Raw genomic sequence first — 20,387 nt, forward strand, 5'->3', positions numbered from 1 at the left:
ATTCTTGTCCATAACCATCTGGCCTAGGGCTATCAAATTTGGTATGGAATGAGTGATGTATTGGACGTCATCATTGATGACGTTCATTCGAACGAATGATAAAGGGGGCTAAGTTCCGTTAAGCTGAGGCAAATCACTGCGATTTGGGTCTCTTGAAAACTGGCCGAACACGTTTGCTGAAATTTGACATGTATATGGACAAGAATGCGATCTACCTGTTGGCGTAGGCGTTATACCTGGGAAAAATCAAGTTTTCGAGTATTTTGTGTTGAAATATTTTTATGGGAAACGGCACGCGCGCATGACGTCATGAAAAGCGCTTAGGCTAGCTTCCATCTTGTTAATAAACAAAGAAACAAAGTTACGCGTTATTAATTCAATAAAAGTTAGGCGTTTAATCGATAAACAAAGACGTAATAATTGTGTTTGAATATCAATCGGAAGTACACAAGTGTGTTTTTTTAATAAACATCACATAAATCAATGTGTTATTCAACGTATTGTGAATTTGTGTGCTACGAGTTGAAGAAAGGTTTACGCGGCTAGGCTTTCCGAGATAAATGTAAGTACACACTGGTATTAGAATGGTATTCTATTTATCCGATAATATCTATTACATTATTAGGGTTTAATATTTTATTATTAAATCAATAAATAAACGTGAGCAGCAAATCAATTAATTTCGTTTGCAGTAGAAACCGAAAGACGGAAAGTAAACAAACCAACCATCAAAATGGCTGACGACATAGCAACGTAGGAATGAACGCTCACAAAATATTTACAAAATAAGATCATCATAAATGATGTAAAGTGAACGCTAGTTAGCTATTTTGTAGATAAGTATACGATCCAACGAAAAAACAATAAAATTTGACATAAAAAAACACCAGTGGATATGGAAATCATCGGCGTTTGAAATAGCAGACGGCGTCGACCAATGGCTGCCAATACAGGTTCGAAAAGAACGCTCGAAAGTATTAACAAAATAACATAGATGATGTAAAGTGAACGCTAATTCGCTGTTTTGTAGATAAGTATACGATCTATTGAAAAACCATAACATTTGACACAAAAACACCCGTGGATATGGAAATTTTCAGCGTAACGAAATAGCAGACATCACACGGCGTCTCATCTGGGTCTACGCTGTTTGCCAAGGCCGATAATATAATGAATGGAAATGCACAAACTCAGTAACTGGCAAGCATATATGCATTAGTAGGTTGTTTCGTGATTATTCAGAAACGACTACATAATTCTTTTGGTTCTGCCAGTGCAACTTAACAGAAATAAGTATAAAAAGTTTCTACACCTGACAACAATGTGCCAACTTAATACAAGGTAAGTTGTTTACATTATTTAAAATATTGCAAGCTTACAGTACTCAACAATAAACAGCTGGTACAATGTAATGTCATCGTTTTAATTTTAATAAGCCCGTGGTTAATTACCCTTTTTAATGTTATGGATCAATGCATCTCTAACACCTTCAATTGACTTGTTCATGAAAAATATACACCCTCAGTGCATGCTATCCCATACACCATCAATCACTTACTAAGGCTCGATTGGTCATTCTCGGCTCGGGTACTACTTACCGGTACATGTACCCCGGGTACTCTTAACTTTACTTACATGTTCCCCGGGTACGGTAAATAAACTTAAACATAACCGCAAATATTATATTGTATCCGAGTTGTATATCCGCCAAAAATCCAATGTCGTTAAACATGCTACCGATAACGTAAAACAATATTGTTTACCTTAAACAACCTTCTCTTTTAAAAAATCTGCATCAACATGCTTTTTAGTTTGAGTGTTGAGAGGACGCCGTAGGAATAAGCAAGTAATCAAGAATACGTCTCTGTTTCTGCTTTTATTTCCTTCATGTATAATGACGATAAGGATTGACGACTAACATTGACGACAATGATCACAAGCATTTACGACTAACACTGACAACAGGCATTGGCGACTAGATGTAACATTGACGATTCTCTACAATAAATGAAATTAACAATAAAAAATGAATAATAAGATTATAGTACAACAGATATGCTTTTCAAAGTATAATATAATAGCATACACTCATTAGAATAAGAGGTTTCATAAATAACAATTTGAAACATTTTCAATCAATATCGAAATATCTTATACAATATTTATTACACAGCATGAATTAATTGTTAAAACATAATATAAATACCGAATATGGTGTTCCCCATTTAACGGACCTTGCAAACCAAATAATATTTCTTTTAAAAAATCTATGACGGTAAAAAGTGAACCTGCGATGTCGTGGAAAATATTATACTTGACGACGTCATACAATGACGCGACTTTAAACAATTTAAGATTTAAAATTAAATCACATTATTGATTTTAACAATGAGTTTTGATAATATAAATGCCATTGAACAGAAAATTGACATAAATGTAAACATAATTAATTTTTACAAAATAGCCGACAACAACCGATTTAGTGTTGAAATTCCCGGGTATGATTTAGTATATTTACCGTACCAAGGGTTTGGGCCTTACTAACTGTATTATTATTATATCTCACCGACTACCTTTACCTTGTTGTGTTTATCAACCTGAAACTTATGTTAAATCCGGCTTTCTTTACTTTTATTTTTCATTCATTTGATTACACAATTGTTGACGTATCTCGTGGAAAATTATTTGAATCTTTGGATTTTACTGACGACAAGCTGGAAGTGTCAATTTATTTTAAAAACGAATCTAAGGTTTATTTACATGTAAGTATTGTGTGTTTGTCATGCATAATTCAGTGTTTTCCAGAAAAATTTGAGTAGCCAGTTATATGGCCGGCAACTATGCAGTAAAACGAAAGCATTTGTGACATTTACTTGATATATTTGGGAAAAGTAGCCGGCATCAAGAGTAAATGTAACCGGCAAAATCGCTGGTTGCCGGTATTTAAGTTAAGAGAACACTGATAATAGTAAACTAAATCTTTACGACAGGATTACAGCTTTGTAAAATTGTTATTTGGGTGATAATGGTTAGCAATTCATACAAATGTTATTAAAAATATTGTGCTTTAAAATTAATTTTGAGAATGGGATGGAAGAACAGAAAATGAAGAGTATACAGGGATGGAAATAAGTGGTTTCCCGTGAGCCCAGGGCAAGTAGATTTTGGCCTGGGCAACTCATTTTCAAAAGTTGGTAAACTTCTTTTTTTTTAAAGCATAAAACAATACAGTGCAATAAAAATTGAAAAACAATTGATCACCATGGATCAATACTAGTTAAATAACATTCATTATTTAGGAATCGGACATGATTCAATTCAGGCTCATAATAATACATCATGCATTGAACATGTGTATTGTCAGCAAATGTATATAATTATCTATTATAATAATATTCACATGTTGATATATGTTGTATTTCTGGGCTGGTTATTCTTTATCTGGGCAACCAAAATACTAAAGATGGTTGCCCACAATATAAAAAAAAATTAGTTTCAATCCCTGGCATATCATTGTAACTTTATTGTTTAACTGCATTGCATTAAAGTTGTGATTGAGGTTAGCTTGTTGTTTATAGTATATTTACTTTTTAGCTCGACTATTATATATGAAACATATATAGTGGAGCTATCCTACTCACCCCGGCGTTGGCGCGCGCATTGGAATGTTTGCGTACCACCTCAAATATATTTCCTATGTCCATTGACATATTGCTTTTATATTTTGGATACTTCTTTACCAACATAACCCCAATCTATAAACATGAGCAGACAACTGTATCAAGCATTTTAACAGAATTAGGCCCTTTTTCACTTAGAATATGCATATTATAGATAAATCTATGTTAAAGTTTGCATACCACCTCAAATATTTTCTATGTCCCTTGACATATTGCTTTCATACATGTATTTTGCTTCTTAACCAACATGACCCCAATGTATAAACACAAGCAGATAACTGTATCAAGCATTTTGTAACAATTATGGCCTTTTTTTCATTAAGAAAAAGCATATAATTGATAAATCTATTTTAAAGTTTGCGTACCACCTTTAAATTGCCACAACTTCTTTATTATGCTCCCCCCCAAATTTTTTAAGGGGGGAGCATATAGTCGCCGCTTCGTCTGTCCGTCCGTGCACAATTTTTGTCCGGGCTGTTTCTCAGCAACTAATGACTGGAATTCAATTAAACATAATGGGAAGCTTCACTACCAAGAGGAGACATGCATATTATCAGCCGGTTCTGGTCGGATGATTTTTCACAGAGTTACAATGTATGGCCCTTTGAAATTTTCCATTAACTGTACATAAAGTGCAATTCTTGTCCGGGCTATTTCTCAGCAACCAATGACTGGCATTCAATAAAATTTATGGGAAACTTCACTACCAAAAGGACATGTGCATATTATCAGCCGGTTCTCGTCGGATGATTTTTCACAGGGTTATGGCCCTTTGAAATTTTACATTGAACATATAGTGCAATTCTTGTCAGAGCTATTTCTCAGCAACTTATTATGGGAATTCACTGAAACAGCATGAGAAGCTTCACTACCAACAGGAGATGTGCATATTATCAGCCGGTTATGTTCGGTTGATTTTTCACAGAGTAATGGCCCTTTTACATTTTCTATAAACTGTACATATTTATGTAGTGCAATTCTTGTCCGGGCTATTTCTCCCCAACTACTGACTGGAATACAATAAAGCTTTATGGGAAGCTTAACTACCTCTAGGAGATGCGCATGTTATAAGTGGGTTCGGGTTACATGATTTATTTAGAGAGTTATGGCCCTTTGAAATTTTTAAGTTACTTAACCATCCATTGTATTATTTTGTCCAGAGTTATGCCCCTCAAGACGTTTCCTTTTATCTGAATATATAGTGCAATATTGTGACCAAAAAACCTTTGGGGAGCATCACCCGTCTCCGATTGTTTCTTGTTTATCATCAAATTTGATTCATGCTTTGACAAAACAACACTAACCTGACATACTACAATGGACACCACCCAAACATGAAATAAAATCTTATTAGTTTGTTTTATGTCTTTACAAATGTTAAATGTTTTCGTACCAAAATAGTTTTCGTACCTTCATTTTTTTCGTTCCCTATATTTTTTCGTACTCTAACTTGTTTTTGTAACCAAATTTTTTTTCGTACCTAAATTTTTTTCGTAACCAATTTTTTTCGTACCCATTTTTTTCTTACCGAAATGTTTTTCGTACCCAAATTTGTTCGTACCCAATTTTTTTTTTCGAACCCATTTTTTTCGTATCAAAATGTTTTTCGTACCCAAATTTGTTCGTACCCAAATTTTTTTTCGTACCTAAATTGTTTCGTACCCAAATTTTTGTCGAAATAATCGGCTTTCAATTTGAATTGATCTCCCCACTCATTCCATCCCGCGAAACCCTTAAGGTGTCGCAACTCTAGTATGTAGTGAAATCTAATAGTCCTCTACCAAATTTTTTCAAATTTTATCCCTGGGGTCAAATTTGACCCTGCCCCAGGGGTCACAAAATTGAACATATGCTTATATAACGCCTATTTAGTGAAAACTTAAAAGAAAATTCTTGTCCATAACCATTAGGCCTAGGGCTACACAATTTGGTATGTAGTATCATTGTATAGTCCTCTACTTAGTATTTTCAAATTATGCCTAAGGGGTCAAATTTGACCCTGCCCTGGGTGCCACAAAATCAATTATAGTTATGAATAATGCCCCTGGGGTTAAATTTGACCCAGCCCAGGGGGTCACAAAAGTGTACGTGTGCTTAAATAGGGCCTATATTTAAGTATTTGCCCATGCCGAGAATATTTGTTTCAGCATTTTTTTCAGCAGTGGAGCGATACAGGGCCATCGTTGCCCTCTTGTTTATAAGAATATGTCAAAATGGGCAAAAGTCAGGGACAATACTGTCTAAATGCCCTTTTAACAACTCTGGTGACATGCGGCTGTAGTATATTTTCTCTGTAAATTTACAGCAAAACACAAAATGTCATCATCATAAATGTATAGCTTACATGTATATAAATATGATGCGAGGTGTTACCCAGTATTTATACAAATTAACCTGGATATTTATGAAAAACACCATCTCCCTGTAAAGTGTAAAGAGAGAAGGCATTTGTTCACCAGTAACATTATGTTCAGTACTGGTAGTGGTAAATTGCAAGCAACGAACATGAAAAATTCAGTTCCAAATTCATTGAGTTTTTAAAAAGTTCAACTTTGCTTAAGAAATAATGCATCAATGTTGATTCTAAAGAAAAAGAGTAATCATTTATGCCTAAACTGTTCTGCTGTCCAGAAGCAAGGACGTCATACACAAGCTTTACAACTTTTATATTTTTAGTTACTTAACAATCTAAAATGAATGTCCATTCTAAGTTTGCTGTTGTATTCTTCCCTCAAATCATACATGTTTCTTGCATTATTGAATGTTCATGTCCATGGATCACAATGTATATACAAACAAACATTATTTTGAATTATCTTTCACAGTTATATATTTAATATTAGGTTAATTTTGGGATACACTAAAGCAAATATTAACATTTGTCTCAAAATGAATCATCCTCTGAAGCCCCTGATGGGATTCAAACCCATACCTCTTTCCTCTGGAGAGGAAAGTATTCTATCTTAAAATACAAGGGCATGTAAGAGGAAAACTAGCAATTTCAAAGGGACATTTTCACAAATTAGACATGTCTTGAAGTTTGTTATTAAATTCTTTAAATTGATAACATTTGAGCAAAATAACTCAATAAAAAAAAGAAGAAAATAAAGAAAGGAAATCTTCCTTAACTGGGCTCGATCCACTGACCCTTGGAGTAAAAGCTTAAACCAATGGGCCATCAGTGCTCCCATATAGTCAGTGGTTTATTTTATACTTTATATAAGCAATCCTTGTAATGTCACAAAATCTAACTATAACATAAAACCTCCCCAAATTATTTTTTTCATTATAGACTCTACGCTATAGTGATAAATGCAAATATTGGATCTAAAAAGCTGCAATAAAAAAAATAAAATAAAAAGGAATAAAAATATAAAAATACTCAAATGGGCTCGAACCATTGACCCCATGGAGTAAAAGTCTACCGTTTGGACCACTCGGCCATCTATGCTCATACAATGAGTGATGTGTTTCATACTTAATCAAGTTTATGTAAGCAATCCTCGTATCTCACAAAATATAACGAAAACAGTCGATTTAATTTTTTAATTTACTCGATGTCAATACTATAACTTATAAGTAACTTTATAAGTAAAGTACTCCTATCAGTATGTCAGTAATGGCATCTTTAAATTTGTACAAGTTTTTAAGTACGTTGTGGGAATTCACAGATCTACATTAATTTATTACTTAAAAATTAATACTTGTAATCTTGAAAAAGACGAGCTAAAACACACATTTAGTTTTTTCCTCTTAACGAGGGGGCCGCCATCTTGTTTTCTAAAGTAGTTCCAAATCCAATATGACGGCCGCCTACGTACATCAGAGAGACGGTGTGGTGTAGCCCACTGTCCGATGCGTTCAGATTGACGTCACAGAGCGTGATTTAAAATACACCACCTCAGTGTAATTCCAAACACGTATTTCGTTAAAATTAGCTGGCCATGGCATATACCGGGTCCCTTTGAAGTGGGAAAATTTCGCAGCGTTTTGACTAAAATTGGGGGATTTGTGTTGTTGCTGTTTTGCTAAAAATGCTTCAAATGGAGAAAAGAAGTGTTTTTCAGTATTATTTTTAACCCGGTTACCTGGTTAAAAATTTAATATTTTTATCTTTATATATTATATTTTTTGTAAATGGCCGAAGGCAATGCTTTTGCCGTTTTTGCCAATAAACGAAACGAAGTTAAAAATTTAAATCATTATCAATTTATCACACATCAAGAAATGTTAAAGCCGACGACAAACAGCGGTAATTACGGGGATAATTCGTTGATGGTGATTTAATAATTATTTCATCAAGCAATTTTCAACGGCGTGAAAAACAAAATCAGCTGAAAATATTCGCGGCGATTTTCAATAATGACAAATTATAATTGGCGAAAAATTAATAGATCTAACAGTTACCGATAATTGGTGAAGCATGGGGAGATTAAAGACGTCTGTTACGAAATATATCACTGCTGTCGGACACTGAGAAAAACGCTCTAGGCCACGATGTCGCAGAAGTTATTGACGCGTTTATGACAATACACAGGGTCGAGTGTGTACACAGCTAGGTAATCTCGTTATCGATTTTTCCTGCTTGATTTACAGGCGTTTCGAACTCGCCGGACAACTTTTGGAGGCAATGTTTGTTTGATGTAAGCGGATAAAATAATAGCCATTTTTTCTAGACAAATTTATGAAATAAAAGCCAGTTGGATAAAATAACCGCCATTGGCGACAATGTCTGGCAGCAGCGTGAGGACTGCAGTGTCTCATTAACAGGACCACGTAAAATATGGCAAAGCTTTGCCGATCGATTGAAGCATATACTTTTGTCATTTGAATATGTTCGTATTTTTATTTCACATAATTTATTTGATATTACAAACAATAAAATTGTGAATGTACAAAAATTTGAACATATCCTAAAACATAATGAAAGAGCGTTACGAAACAAAAGAAACACATGCCAATTCTTGTAAAAGACCTCACGAACAAAAACACCTTCGACTAAGTTTTTATTACTAGTTGATATTGTTATAAAAATTTTCCTTAAATAAAGTTCAATTAAAAAGCACTGAATTCACTTTACGTAAGTAATTATACATGTTGGTGCTAATATCCCCTTCCCATCGGACATGCGTCTAATACGACTCTACTGCAACACATCTCGATTGGCTATTGTCTGCTTAGGTACTACTCAAAAGTATCCAGGGTACTCTTAAGTATGCTACAAAGTACCCGCGGCACGGAAAATATACTAAAATAGAACTCCGGAGTATACCCGGATGCCTTGACGCGTATTTTCTTTACCCGAGCAATACATATAAACCCTACAGCATCAAGTTATTAGTGGGCGCAAACAGACAGATTCGTGAAAAGTATGTTACATATGTACGGAAGAGTCTATGGGTTAAAAAAAGAATTTCGAATTGCACATACGTATTTGTTGTATAACATGTTTAAATGAAGACTTAACGTTATTCATGGATACATAAACATGGTTCGAAAATGAAAGGAAATAGTATCTTACATGTGCCTAACAAACTCTTTCAGAGAGTTAACAATTCAGCTTAACACTGGATATCAATCAAATCCTGTATCTTTTTTGTGTTTACGTTAGTTTTTCGTTTATGGAAGCTTTACATCACTTACTCATTTCTATTGAGCAAAACTAAAAGTGTGGGTTTTCAGAAACTCTAAAAAATAGATTCTGGATTTACCAAAACTTGCAAGTGATACAATTATGAGTCACGATGATCTTCTTTTTTAGTTAACATTATTGTACCAAATATACTAATATCATTAACGTGCGTATGCTGGCGACTAACCTCAGAAAGACGATAATTTAGAGATGAATAAACTCATATGATTACCGATATACTCTATTTTGGATGCATGTGTTACTGGAATGTATGAATAAAGAAAGATGTAAAATACAACTTCAAGATTGTTTGAGCTCGATTCTTAAAATGCAGCTTCAAACTTAGTGGTATAGATTTTAGACTGTAATTTAGGAACGACTACAAAATGGCTCGTTTTTGAAGTTGTGACAATATTTTAGATCGACGGCTATACGTGGCGATTTTTAATTATACCCAGGATCTCACCTGTATTAATGAAACATTTCAAGTTGTTGTATTTTCTCATACTGACCAGTATATATTGAGAATGCTCTTAATGAAATCTGATTTTTACACATAATGTTGTTTTGTATAACAATTGTGTGCCATCGAAAGCTTAAACCAGCCTCTTATTCCTGAAGCTGAAGAAAAATACAACACCAGCACACAAATGCATGGTATCAGATTTAGCAGACTCGAAGTTGTAAAAAGCATTGTGTTTCACAAAGAAACGAATTACACTTACTTGTTGTGCTAAATTACATGTTTTATTTTGTATTAAAAGCGTGGGCATTTTTTAGAAAAGTAATGTCCTATTATTTATCGATTTATCGCCATACATGGCAATCAAATCAGCTTTTAGGCATAAATAATGTAGCACCTTCTGTCATATTATGGTTGTAAAAACGTTGGAAACAATCTTTTAACAGAACTGTTGAAGACCTCTACGGTGGCATAGAGGTGACATTCACTCCTCTTTTTTTTATTGTACGCCTCTTTTTTCTATCTCTTCACTAACTCGTGGCCACGAGTTACTAAGTCGAGGCCACGAGATAGAAAAAGAGGAGTGTAAAACTAAATAAAAGAGGAGTGCAATTAAAAAATGAGCGGTGCAGTAAATAAAGGAAGTGTGCATTAAACAAAAGAGGATAGAACTTTAGTTATCTCGAGATCCCGACTTAGCTAACTCGTGACAGCTTACTCGTGACCACGAGTTAGTCAGCCAATCAAATTGTTCCATATGGTCGTCGATTGTGATATTTATACAAAGGGAAGTAATCATCACAGTAAAAGCCCGCTTTGGCCAGATATATATATACTAGTATGCGTACAATATATTCGCATGTTACGCAAAATTTGATTGGCTGACACTCCTTTTTTTCTATCTCGTGGCCTCGACACATGAGGAATCTATGATTGACATACCATTATAATATCGCCGAATATCGATCTTCATTTAATATCTTTCTTTTTAGTTTACCCGATAGCGTTTATATAACGATTTCTGTAACTGACCGCGAACTGACTTTGATACCTTGTGGGTTGGAATGCAATGCATTAAAGTGAGGCAACGATTCCACTGCTGGAACGACGGCTTGTTTAAAGCTTAATGCATTTACCTGTTTAACGGTAAATGTCGACAACAATTTTAAATTTTTTCGTCAAAGCGTATATCAGGTTATTAAACAACAATACTTTTTTATATGAAATTTATGAGTGCACATAATGCAATATCGTAGTAGTTACCAAATATGAGAAAACAGCCTTTAAGTACAAACGCTCTGTCGCTGACAATCTTCTAAATATAAAGGGGCACGCACAAACTGTATTGATGGCGAGAGTTGAGTGTGAAACTGCTCTATCTCTCAAGCCTTAATATCAGGGATACAATTGTTTTATGCTGAATACGAAGTAAACATCGTTTCTAAACGAACTGCAGTATCCCTTTTCATACCATATACTTCCCCAAAATAGAAAGTCGATTGAATAACATATTAATTTAAATGTGAAAACTGTTTGCACGTTTTCTACTGCGAAATGTTTCATGCCTACCACGGAGAAATTTGATATTCAAATTGATTGGACACTTACAAAATTCAGGTGCAGATGAAAAGCTGGCGTATACAGCTATGCCGAAAAAAAATAGACCACCATAGACCTCACATTCTCAACATGAATTATTTAGTAGTGTGTAACCACTTTTTAAAGATGGCTGCGCCCATGAAAAGATGTTTTAGAATGATTGGTAATAAATACTTGTTATAATTACTATCAGAGTTAACAGTTGTAAGTTTCACTTATTCAATTGATTATGTTGTTTATGTTATTGAACGGAATCCTTCTTTAAAAAGTGCCGATTATAATGCCTCATATAAGGGAATGATTTCGGATACTTGATATTTCGGATGTTGCCTGAATCATCGTTTTCTAACATGTTGTCATTTTTTAAATCGATGTTTTACTTTAAAATATTATGATCAATTACTAATTTAAACAAAAACAATAAAAGCAAGTTAACTGATATGTAATCATGTTTGTACCTTTATATTGTAGATATTGGTGCCAACTTGACAGGTGAGGTGTTCAGTTCTTCAGCTTTATTGGGTTTACATCAGCACTTAAATTCTTGATGCAAAGCAGTTTGTTATTTGAATATACTGATACAAAATTGAGTGGAACCACATTCTAACATGTGTGATAAGTGAAAAGACATGACTGATATACATTTATTTATGGCCATCTCAAATAATAAGCCATAACTGGTCAATATTTGGATATTTCATATTCTGCACATCCCCAGTGCCCCTAGCTAACGCTCAATGGTCAATAATTAGCTCTTATACATGAGCAACTCTATGTTAAAACATGTTTTTAGAAGTGTCTGTATGTAAACCCATTAGATTTTAATGTTTAAACCCGGGATAAAAATTTATTACATTTAAAATACACCCAAATATAAACAGAAATGCTTTCATGTTGTCTCTGTTTTCTTATATAAAATAGTAATTATACTACATGTATTTTGAAATAAATTTATTTGGATTTGCATGTTTCTGTTTCTTTGAAAACTATGGTGGTGTGGTGGTCATGTGGTAACACACTGGTCTACCATTCCAGTGGTCCCTGGTTCCATTCCTGGCTAGGGCACTGGGAATTTCAGAAATGCTTCAAGTGTTTCCCACCCAACCCAACATGTAATGAATGTATGTTTCATTTGTTGAAATTTTTTAGATGTTTCGAAAGTATTTGCTTCTTTATGTTTACAGATCCTGTTTTTCGAGGATTATACAGAGGGAAACAACACCACGAAGGTTCGCTAGGAAACAATGAGGCTACAAATATATATAAAAAAAAACATCAAATAATGTCTATGTGCCTATCATTATCAAAATATTTTTTATAATAAGTTTGCGAAATTAAAATGTTGACATTAAAAATATGTCGTAATATTTTCTTTATGAAGAAAACTTGAGAAAATTAATTTATTTGTAAAACTGGAGAAGTTAGTAGTTTGGTCAGAATGTTGACTTTAAGTTATAAAAAAAGTATTTATAATTGAATTTTTTAACTTGAAGCAGTGAATGGAAAACACATACCATTCAATTAATGTTACTGCATGGTTGTTAATTGCAGATGATTTCCTGGATATGTTAAAAAGGGCTAAGGATGTTGGAGTTGAGAAAGTAAGGTTTCCTATACAAAACAAACATTGCCATGATTTTAATGACAATTGTTGAATCTTGATAGTGTTTATATGGCAAGTTGAATGTTGTATAGATGGACAACTGCATATTCATTTTTTTTTGCTCACCTGATTACCAATTCTTATAGTGAGATTTTGGTGAGATTTTGAAATCACCATTTGTTTGTCAAGAGTCATTGTTCTTAACATTTAGATTGTAAATGCTATAGTTGAATACTTGAATCATGTTCATTTCCCAATGCTCATAAAATTCACACAAAATGGTTTATTGATTCAGTGAAATATCTAATCTTAGCATGTGGACATTAAAGAGGCCATTTTTTTTATCATCATCAAAGTTGCTCAAATATTTTTTATATCTCATGGTAGGCTGTTGTTGTTGGCTATTATAAAGAACATGATTGTTTTTATAAACAATTTGGTTCACATAACATTGCCTTAATCTTTGTCAAATTTTGCTTCAACTATGCAGGAATGTTTATTTTATGTTGCCTTAAACTAAAGTAAGAACCTAAGTGCAAACGTATGTTTTGGCAAAAAGTGAATCATGTTTAATTAAACAAAACTTTTATGTCAAACAAGCTGTTAAAATAAACTATGGATACTAAAATTAAAATGTTTTGAAAGAGTACAATTTTACATTTTCTGCACAGAAAGTGAATATTTGATTCTCATATTGCTAAATAAGAAAAGAGTTGTGGTCTTTTGGTCCTTTATAGACACTTTCCCCTACAGAAATATATGATATGTGTGCAATTAATGTCGATTTTATATTTTAGATGTACTTTATGTTCAATTCTTCAGATCATGGTCACAGCTGGATGTCTAAAGGATGCCAAGGAGGCATGTGAGTTGGTGAGCAAACATGGTAAGCTTCAATTGTATTGTGGAGAATTTCAATGATGATGTTAGTACATATTTTAAAAGATTTATTTAATATACAGATAAAGTATTTATACTCTTTCTCAAATGTATTCAGCAATGTTTAATAGTAGAGAAATTGTCATGATGAATCTACTCAAAAAGCATAATTAACAGTTCAAAAACAAATTACCTATAAACATACAAAAGATAATTTAATCAAACATGATAATGTTTATTTACAAGCAGATTATCAATGCAAAAGACCATTTTTCAAATTGCCATAGCAGCTCTTATTAAGGAAAACAGATAATAATATAATTGCAGAGGATATCTACACCACCATTGGTTGCCATCCCACCCGCTGCAGTGAGTTTGAGAAGTCGGGGGATCCAGATGGTTACATGAATCAACTTCTGGATATAGCAGCACAAAACAAGCAGAAGATCGTAGCTGTTGGCGAGTTTGGACTAGGTACTTTGTGAGCTCAGATTTACATCGAGGCATTGTTGAAACATTGAAGTTTAATGTATGCATAAGTTATTTTAAAAAGCATGTCGTAAGTTAACACATTTTTTAAAAGTGATTTTAAAAAGAGATGCAATATTTCATAATTCCTGTAAACTCAATTATGGCAGGCCAATTACTTCGACGATATTTCATATTGCAACATTTAAACGTTTATACATTGTTACTTATGACAGGAAGTTGGTGATGTGCCATTTTGTTTATCCTATTTTAAAAATTGCTCCCATCGTTCCTATTTTTCAACTTTCTATACCATAATTGGTTGCAAGAACTTTCTACAAATTACAACACGCAACAATTTAGACAACTGTATCTATCTCTAGTTTGTCTTGTTTAGATGGACAACAACTCCATGTGTGTTTTATTTGATAGCACAAAATAAAGTAATTTATTAAAGACAACTGAAAACTATAGCCATATACAACAGCAAGGCATATAACCACAAAAAGTGAACCTTTAATAATAGTAACTTACTATGCTATTGACAGATTATGACAGACTGCAGTTTTGTCCAAAGGATACACAGCTGAAGTAAGTTCTGTAAATATTAATTTCGATCATTGAGAAAGTAATTCATTATTTGGAAATATTTGAATATATTTTACACCAATTTAAGTTTAAATAAGCTTTATGCCAGATGAACATGACAAATAAGTTCTTACTATTCAAGTGGCTAAACCATAGGTACTTGCAACAATAGACCCATTCCCCAACCATATGGGTGCGTGTGCTATAGGTCTCTTGATGCAAGTACATGTAGGCTCAACACATTAGCTGTTGTCAGACGACCCAAAGCTCATGACATACTCATAGCGGGTGAGATGGGAGGCAGGGATGAGGTGGTCTCACAATAGCTGTATTTGATTAGCATCATGAAATAATAAAAACACATTAATTAGTAGGATTGAATTTAAAACATGAAGGAAAATGTGTATGTGTTTGTTTTAAGTCTTATTAAAATCACATTATATACAATATGATACACTTATAAATTATTAGTACACATGTAGTAAGAGCAAATTATAAATGATTTTTTCATTTTGATATATGCTTTAATTTAGGTAGAATGCATCATATTTTATCTGTCGTTATATAAGTCAGAATGGGTTAGATATTTGTTTCATCACATACATGTATTCACAATACATTGGTACTTGAACCTGAGCCTGATATTTTCTGAATCCTTATATTACTTTTTCAGGTATTTTGAGCACCAGTTTGAGATGGTGGAGCAGCTACAGTTGCCGCTGTTCTTGCACTCTCGAAATGCTGCTGAAGACTTCTCAGCCATCATCAGGCGCCACAGGGACAAGATCAAGGGCGGTGTGGTACGGAACTTTAATGAAAACCATGTCAACACATCTGTTGAAAAAATATTGAGCAAAACCAGAAGGCGTGCAGATTGTTTGTTTGTCACTTAAATAACCACAGTTGATTTGATTGCTTTTTCTAATATTTAGCCATATAGCATGAACAAAACTTGTTTGTTGTTTGTTTGTTGCTATACCACTATAATAGTTTATTCAGAATATTGTTTGTTATCAGAGTGTAAAACATATTACTTAGGGTCAACAATTAACATCTTTTAGGAAAACCCCAAAGAAATCACACTGTCTAACTTGTACATTTCACTGCAAAAGAACATAATCACATGTATCTGATTTTACAGGTGCACTCATTTACTTGCAAATTACATAGCAGGTGAAATTACTTAGACATGTAATAAGTTGTTTTTGACATTTCAGTTACACTTGCTTGTGGAATTGAAAGTGAACTTGTTCACCTGTATATGACTTTTCAGGTGCACCTATTCACCTGTATGTGACATTGCAGGTGTAATTATTCACTTGTATATGGCATTTTAGATGCACAAATTCCCCTGAATGTGACATTTCAGGTGCATTAATTAACCTGTATATATCATATAATGTGCACTCATTCACCTTTATATGACAAAGCAAGTGCACAAATTCACAATTTTTAACATTTCATGTGCACTAATTTTCCCATATTTCATATGACATTGCAGATGATTTTATTAACATGTATATGATATTGAATGTGCACTCGTTCATCTGTATATGACTGTAATGTGCACTAATTCACTTGTATATGACATTGCAGGTGCATTTATTCACCTGTATATGACATTTCAGGTTCATTGATTCACTTGTTTGTGATAACAGGTGCACTAAATAACCTGTAAGGTGCAAACATTCACCTGTATGCAGGTGCACTCATTCACGTGTATAGACATTGCAAGTGCACTCATTCACTTGTATAGACGTTACAGGTGCACTCATTCACTTGTATATGAAATTGTAGGTGCAATCATTCACCTGTTTAGACATTGCAGGTGCACTCATTCACTTGTATATGACATTAAAGGTGTACTCATTCACCTGTATATTACATTGCAGGTACATTCATTCATATGTATATGACATTGCAAGTTACATTTCAGGTTCACCCATTCGCATGCACATGACATTGCAGGTGCATTCATACCTGTATGTGACATTGCAGTTGCTTTCATTCACCTGTATATGGCATTGCAGGCGCTTTCATTCACCTGTATATGGCATTGCAGGTGCTTTCATTCACCTGTACATGGCATTGCAGGTGCACTCTTTCAATTGTATTTGACATTGCATGTGGTTTTATTCACCTGAACATGACATTGCATTTACTTTCATTAACCTGTATATAAAATTGCTTGTGCACTCATTCACCAGTATATGCCATTGAAGGTGTTTTCATTCCCCTTTATATATGATATGTCAGTTGCACTCATTCACAATATGACATGGCTTTTATTCACCTGTATATGACATTGCAGGTGCACTCATTCACTGGCACCAAGGAGGAAGCTGCTGATATTCTGGATCAAGGACTTTTCATCGGAATCAATGGATGGTGTGTGTTGACTACAATGGATCTGTACCACTTTTGTTTTGCAATGTTTTTATGAGTTCTTAATACTCAATAAATTTACGTTTTTCTAGTACTGAAATTATTGAGCATGTCAAATAAAAGAGATTTAATTTTTTTTTTAAATCATATATTGTACTAGGGCTATACATCTTTAGAAAAAAAAGCTGTCAATTATTGACACATGTGAGCATTAAAATTAAATTCCTGCAAAATGTTTAAATACTTAATGTTTAATTTTTTTTTAAATCTCATAATGTCCGCTAAACTTTGAGTAAGCCTTTTTAGCTTTAAACATTAGCCTTTATTTTCCTTCACCAACTGACGATAATGTAGATTCATTTGACAATTTATTTTTATTGAAACACTGGAGCCTGATGTTTTGTTTCAGTTCCCTGAAGACCCAGGACAACATTGATGCCATGTGTTCCATACCAACAGACCGAATCATGATAGAGACTGGTAATCTGATAACGTTAATAGAGTTTGTAGAATATTGTGTAGTCACTTACAAACAAAGTGTGAAATGGATTTTGAGTGCAAAGAGTTGCCAAAATTGTGTATTGAATGTTAAAGCGATGTTTCCTTACATGTTATGATTCATTTTTTTGTTGTTGATGATGATTATGATGATGGTGAGGAGGAGGAGTAGGACTACAACGATGACGACAATGACGGCGGTGATGATGATGATGATGATGATGATGATGATGATGATGATGATGATGATGATGATGATTATGATGATGATTATGATGATGATTATGATGATGAATAAAGTAATTATGGTGATGATGTAGGGGAGCAAGAGTATGAGGACAGCAATTATCATTATCGGAGTATTATATTTCTTGATCGTCATAACAGATTTGATTGAATACAATGCACAATGCCCGTGTCAATTTGCAGATGCGCCCTGGTGTGATATCCGTAGCACCCACGCTAGCGGCAAGCTAGTACAAACCCAGTTCCCAAGCAGGAAGAGCGATAAATGGCAGAAAGGGTGCTGTGTGAAGAGCAGGAATGAGCCAGCAAATATCATGTGAGCTTATGTAGAAGATGATGGGGTATTCAGGATTCACCATTAACATTTGTTTGTCCATCCGTCCTTCCGTTTATATACAGAGGTTTGTCCGCCCTTCAGTCCGTTGACACAGACCTGAACAAAGAAGCACTCCTACAATTGGCAAAATACAAAATTCAAATGCTCACGTTTTATTTGGATGATGTGAAATTATGCGAGATCAATTTATATTACCTGTATCACACGTTAATAAATGCTCGAAATATGCCGCATTTATTAAGTTAGAATTTATTAAAAATGATCATCTCAAGTTGGAGCTATTAAGACAAGAGGTGTTGTGGCATATTTCTCACTGCTGGGACCAGCTCCAGTCTGCATTACATTATTACTCAGTATATTATAAGTTACACCGTTAGTTAGTGACGGTGTATGGGATATACACCCTCAGTAATTTCATTAAATTACTGAGGTAGTATATCCCATACACTGTCAGTAACTAACAGAGTAATGATTTTATCTCAACCGATTACTCGATTACTCGGGTAGTATGGAAATTACTCGGGGTGTATGGAAAATACTCGATGGGCATGTGACCACTCTTAGCCAATCGGATTAGGTCATTCTTGTAGGAGGTGAGATATAATGATATCTCTTCTGAGGTTTTAGCATTCTGAAAGTTAACACATGTGTTGGTTTTCCGAACTAAAATATGTTTAACATAGTTCTGTTGAAGACCAGGAAAGCTGGCTTAGAAACTGAGTTGTTATTATATTCTGTTATTTCTCTACGTTTATGTAATGTGTAAGTTGTGGTCTATGAAATTCAGGCATAATAAAAGCTGAAAATACATATGCATACAGTAACTATAATATTGCCTGTAAATATAATGAATGCAAACATTGTTCCATTGGTTATGCTATTGAGAAAACACGTTTATATCATCATTAAGTTACAACTTATATGTATTTAATATTTCAGACAAGTGCTGGAGGTTATAGCAGCTGCTAGGAAAGAAGACATTACGGAGATGGCGAACACGATATTTGAAAACACGAGAAAAATGTTCTTTCCTGACAGCTCTCATTGAATCTTTGTTATTTTATGTCCTTGTAGTAAAAAGAAAATAAATTGTTAAAAACAGTTCATTTATTTTTTGTAGGATACAGATTTCAGTCGTTAAAGTATGTCGATGTGGACAATTTTAAGTAGATTTTCTATGAAAACAACATAAAAAGGCATATATCCATAGATATAAAAAAACTAAATTTTAAGTAAGCAACTTTGTGAAGCATAATACTAAGTACATTAACAATTTCAATAAAATAATCATCAGTAGGTAGAACATATATTACGTACTTATATCAAAGCAGAAATTTCAATAAGCTGATTCATTAATGAATAATCTGTTATATGCCACACAAAAGTTAACCTAGTGAACACAAATAATAACGCTAACAATGTTGCCCTAAAACTGAATGTCCATATGATCAACAATATATGGGATTTGGAATGAACGCGTTTCATTTCTAATCACGGAATTTCACGTGTTCATTTCCTTAAAACAATGTCGATACATAGTTGCAAGTTGTGAATATGTTCAACAATTAAAATGAACGGCATGATCGGATCTGTTTTGTGTTAAAGGGGCCTTTTCACAGATTTTGGCATGTATTGAAGTGTGTCATTATATCCTTCATAAATGTAAACATTGAATCTAAAAAGCTCCAGTAAAAAACAAGAATAATATTAAAGAAAGAAAAAAAAGTAACCCTCAGTCAACTAGGCTCGAACCACTTACCCCTGGACACAGACTCTAGATGAGATAATATACGCTCCGTGCCCTGGAATAAAAGTCTTTCGATTAGACCACTGGCCAAGTGGATGGCAAATCCACGCTCAGTCAATGGGTGATGAATTTTATACTATATAAATAAGTAATTTTCGTAGTATCACAAAATAAAACGACAACAACAAAACTCGCCAAATTATTGAATCGTTTCGCTTTGCAACGCTGTATAATTTTCAATTTTTTAACTCGTCAAAGGATG

At 33.8% G+C, this 20,387-nt stretch overlaps 1 protein-coding gene across 2 annotated transcripts; it reads left to right on the forward strand.

Moving 5' to 3' along the window:
* The first annotated feature begins 328 nt into the window (after positions 1-328).
* LOC127862698 (deoxyribonuclease TATDN1-like) lies at positions 329-19,479 on the forward strand. Of its 2 annotated transcripts, XM_052401952.1 has the most exons (13): positions 329-562; positions 693-1,341; positions 11,846-11,866; positions 12,559-12,603; positions 12,926-12,975; positions 13,800-13,863; positions 14,184-14,330; positions 14,873-14,915; positions 15,586-15,712; positions 17,224-17,300; positions 17,707-17,777; positions 18,225-18,357; positions 19,318-19,479. In XM_052401952.1, the coding sequence occupies exons 5-13, from the start codon at positions 12,940-12,942 to the stop codon at positions 19,424-19,426; spliced, it is 807 nt and encodes a 268-aa protein (XP_052257912.1). In that variant the 5' UTR covers positions 329-562; positions 693-1,341; positions 11,846-11,866; positions 12,559-12,603; positions 12,926-12,939; the 3' UTR covers positions 19,427-19,479. The 2 variants fall into 2 exon arrangements, with proteins under 2 accessions (XP_052257912.1, XP_052257910.1); XM_052401950.1 differs by lacking the exons at positions 329-562; positions 693-1,341 and adding an exon at positions 11,451-11,537.
* The last annotated feature ends 908 nt before the right edge of the window (positions 19,480-20,387 follow it).

Source organism: Dreissena polymorpha, chromosome 16 (genome assembly GCF_020536995.1).
Source record: "Dreissena polymorpha isolate Duluth1 chromosome 16, UMN_Dpol_1.0, whole genome shotgun sequence".
NCBI classification, from domain to species: Eukaryota; Metazoa; Mollusca; class Bivalvia; order Myida; family Dreissenidae; genus Dreissena; species Dreissena polymorpha.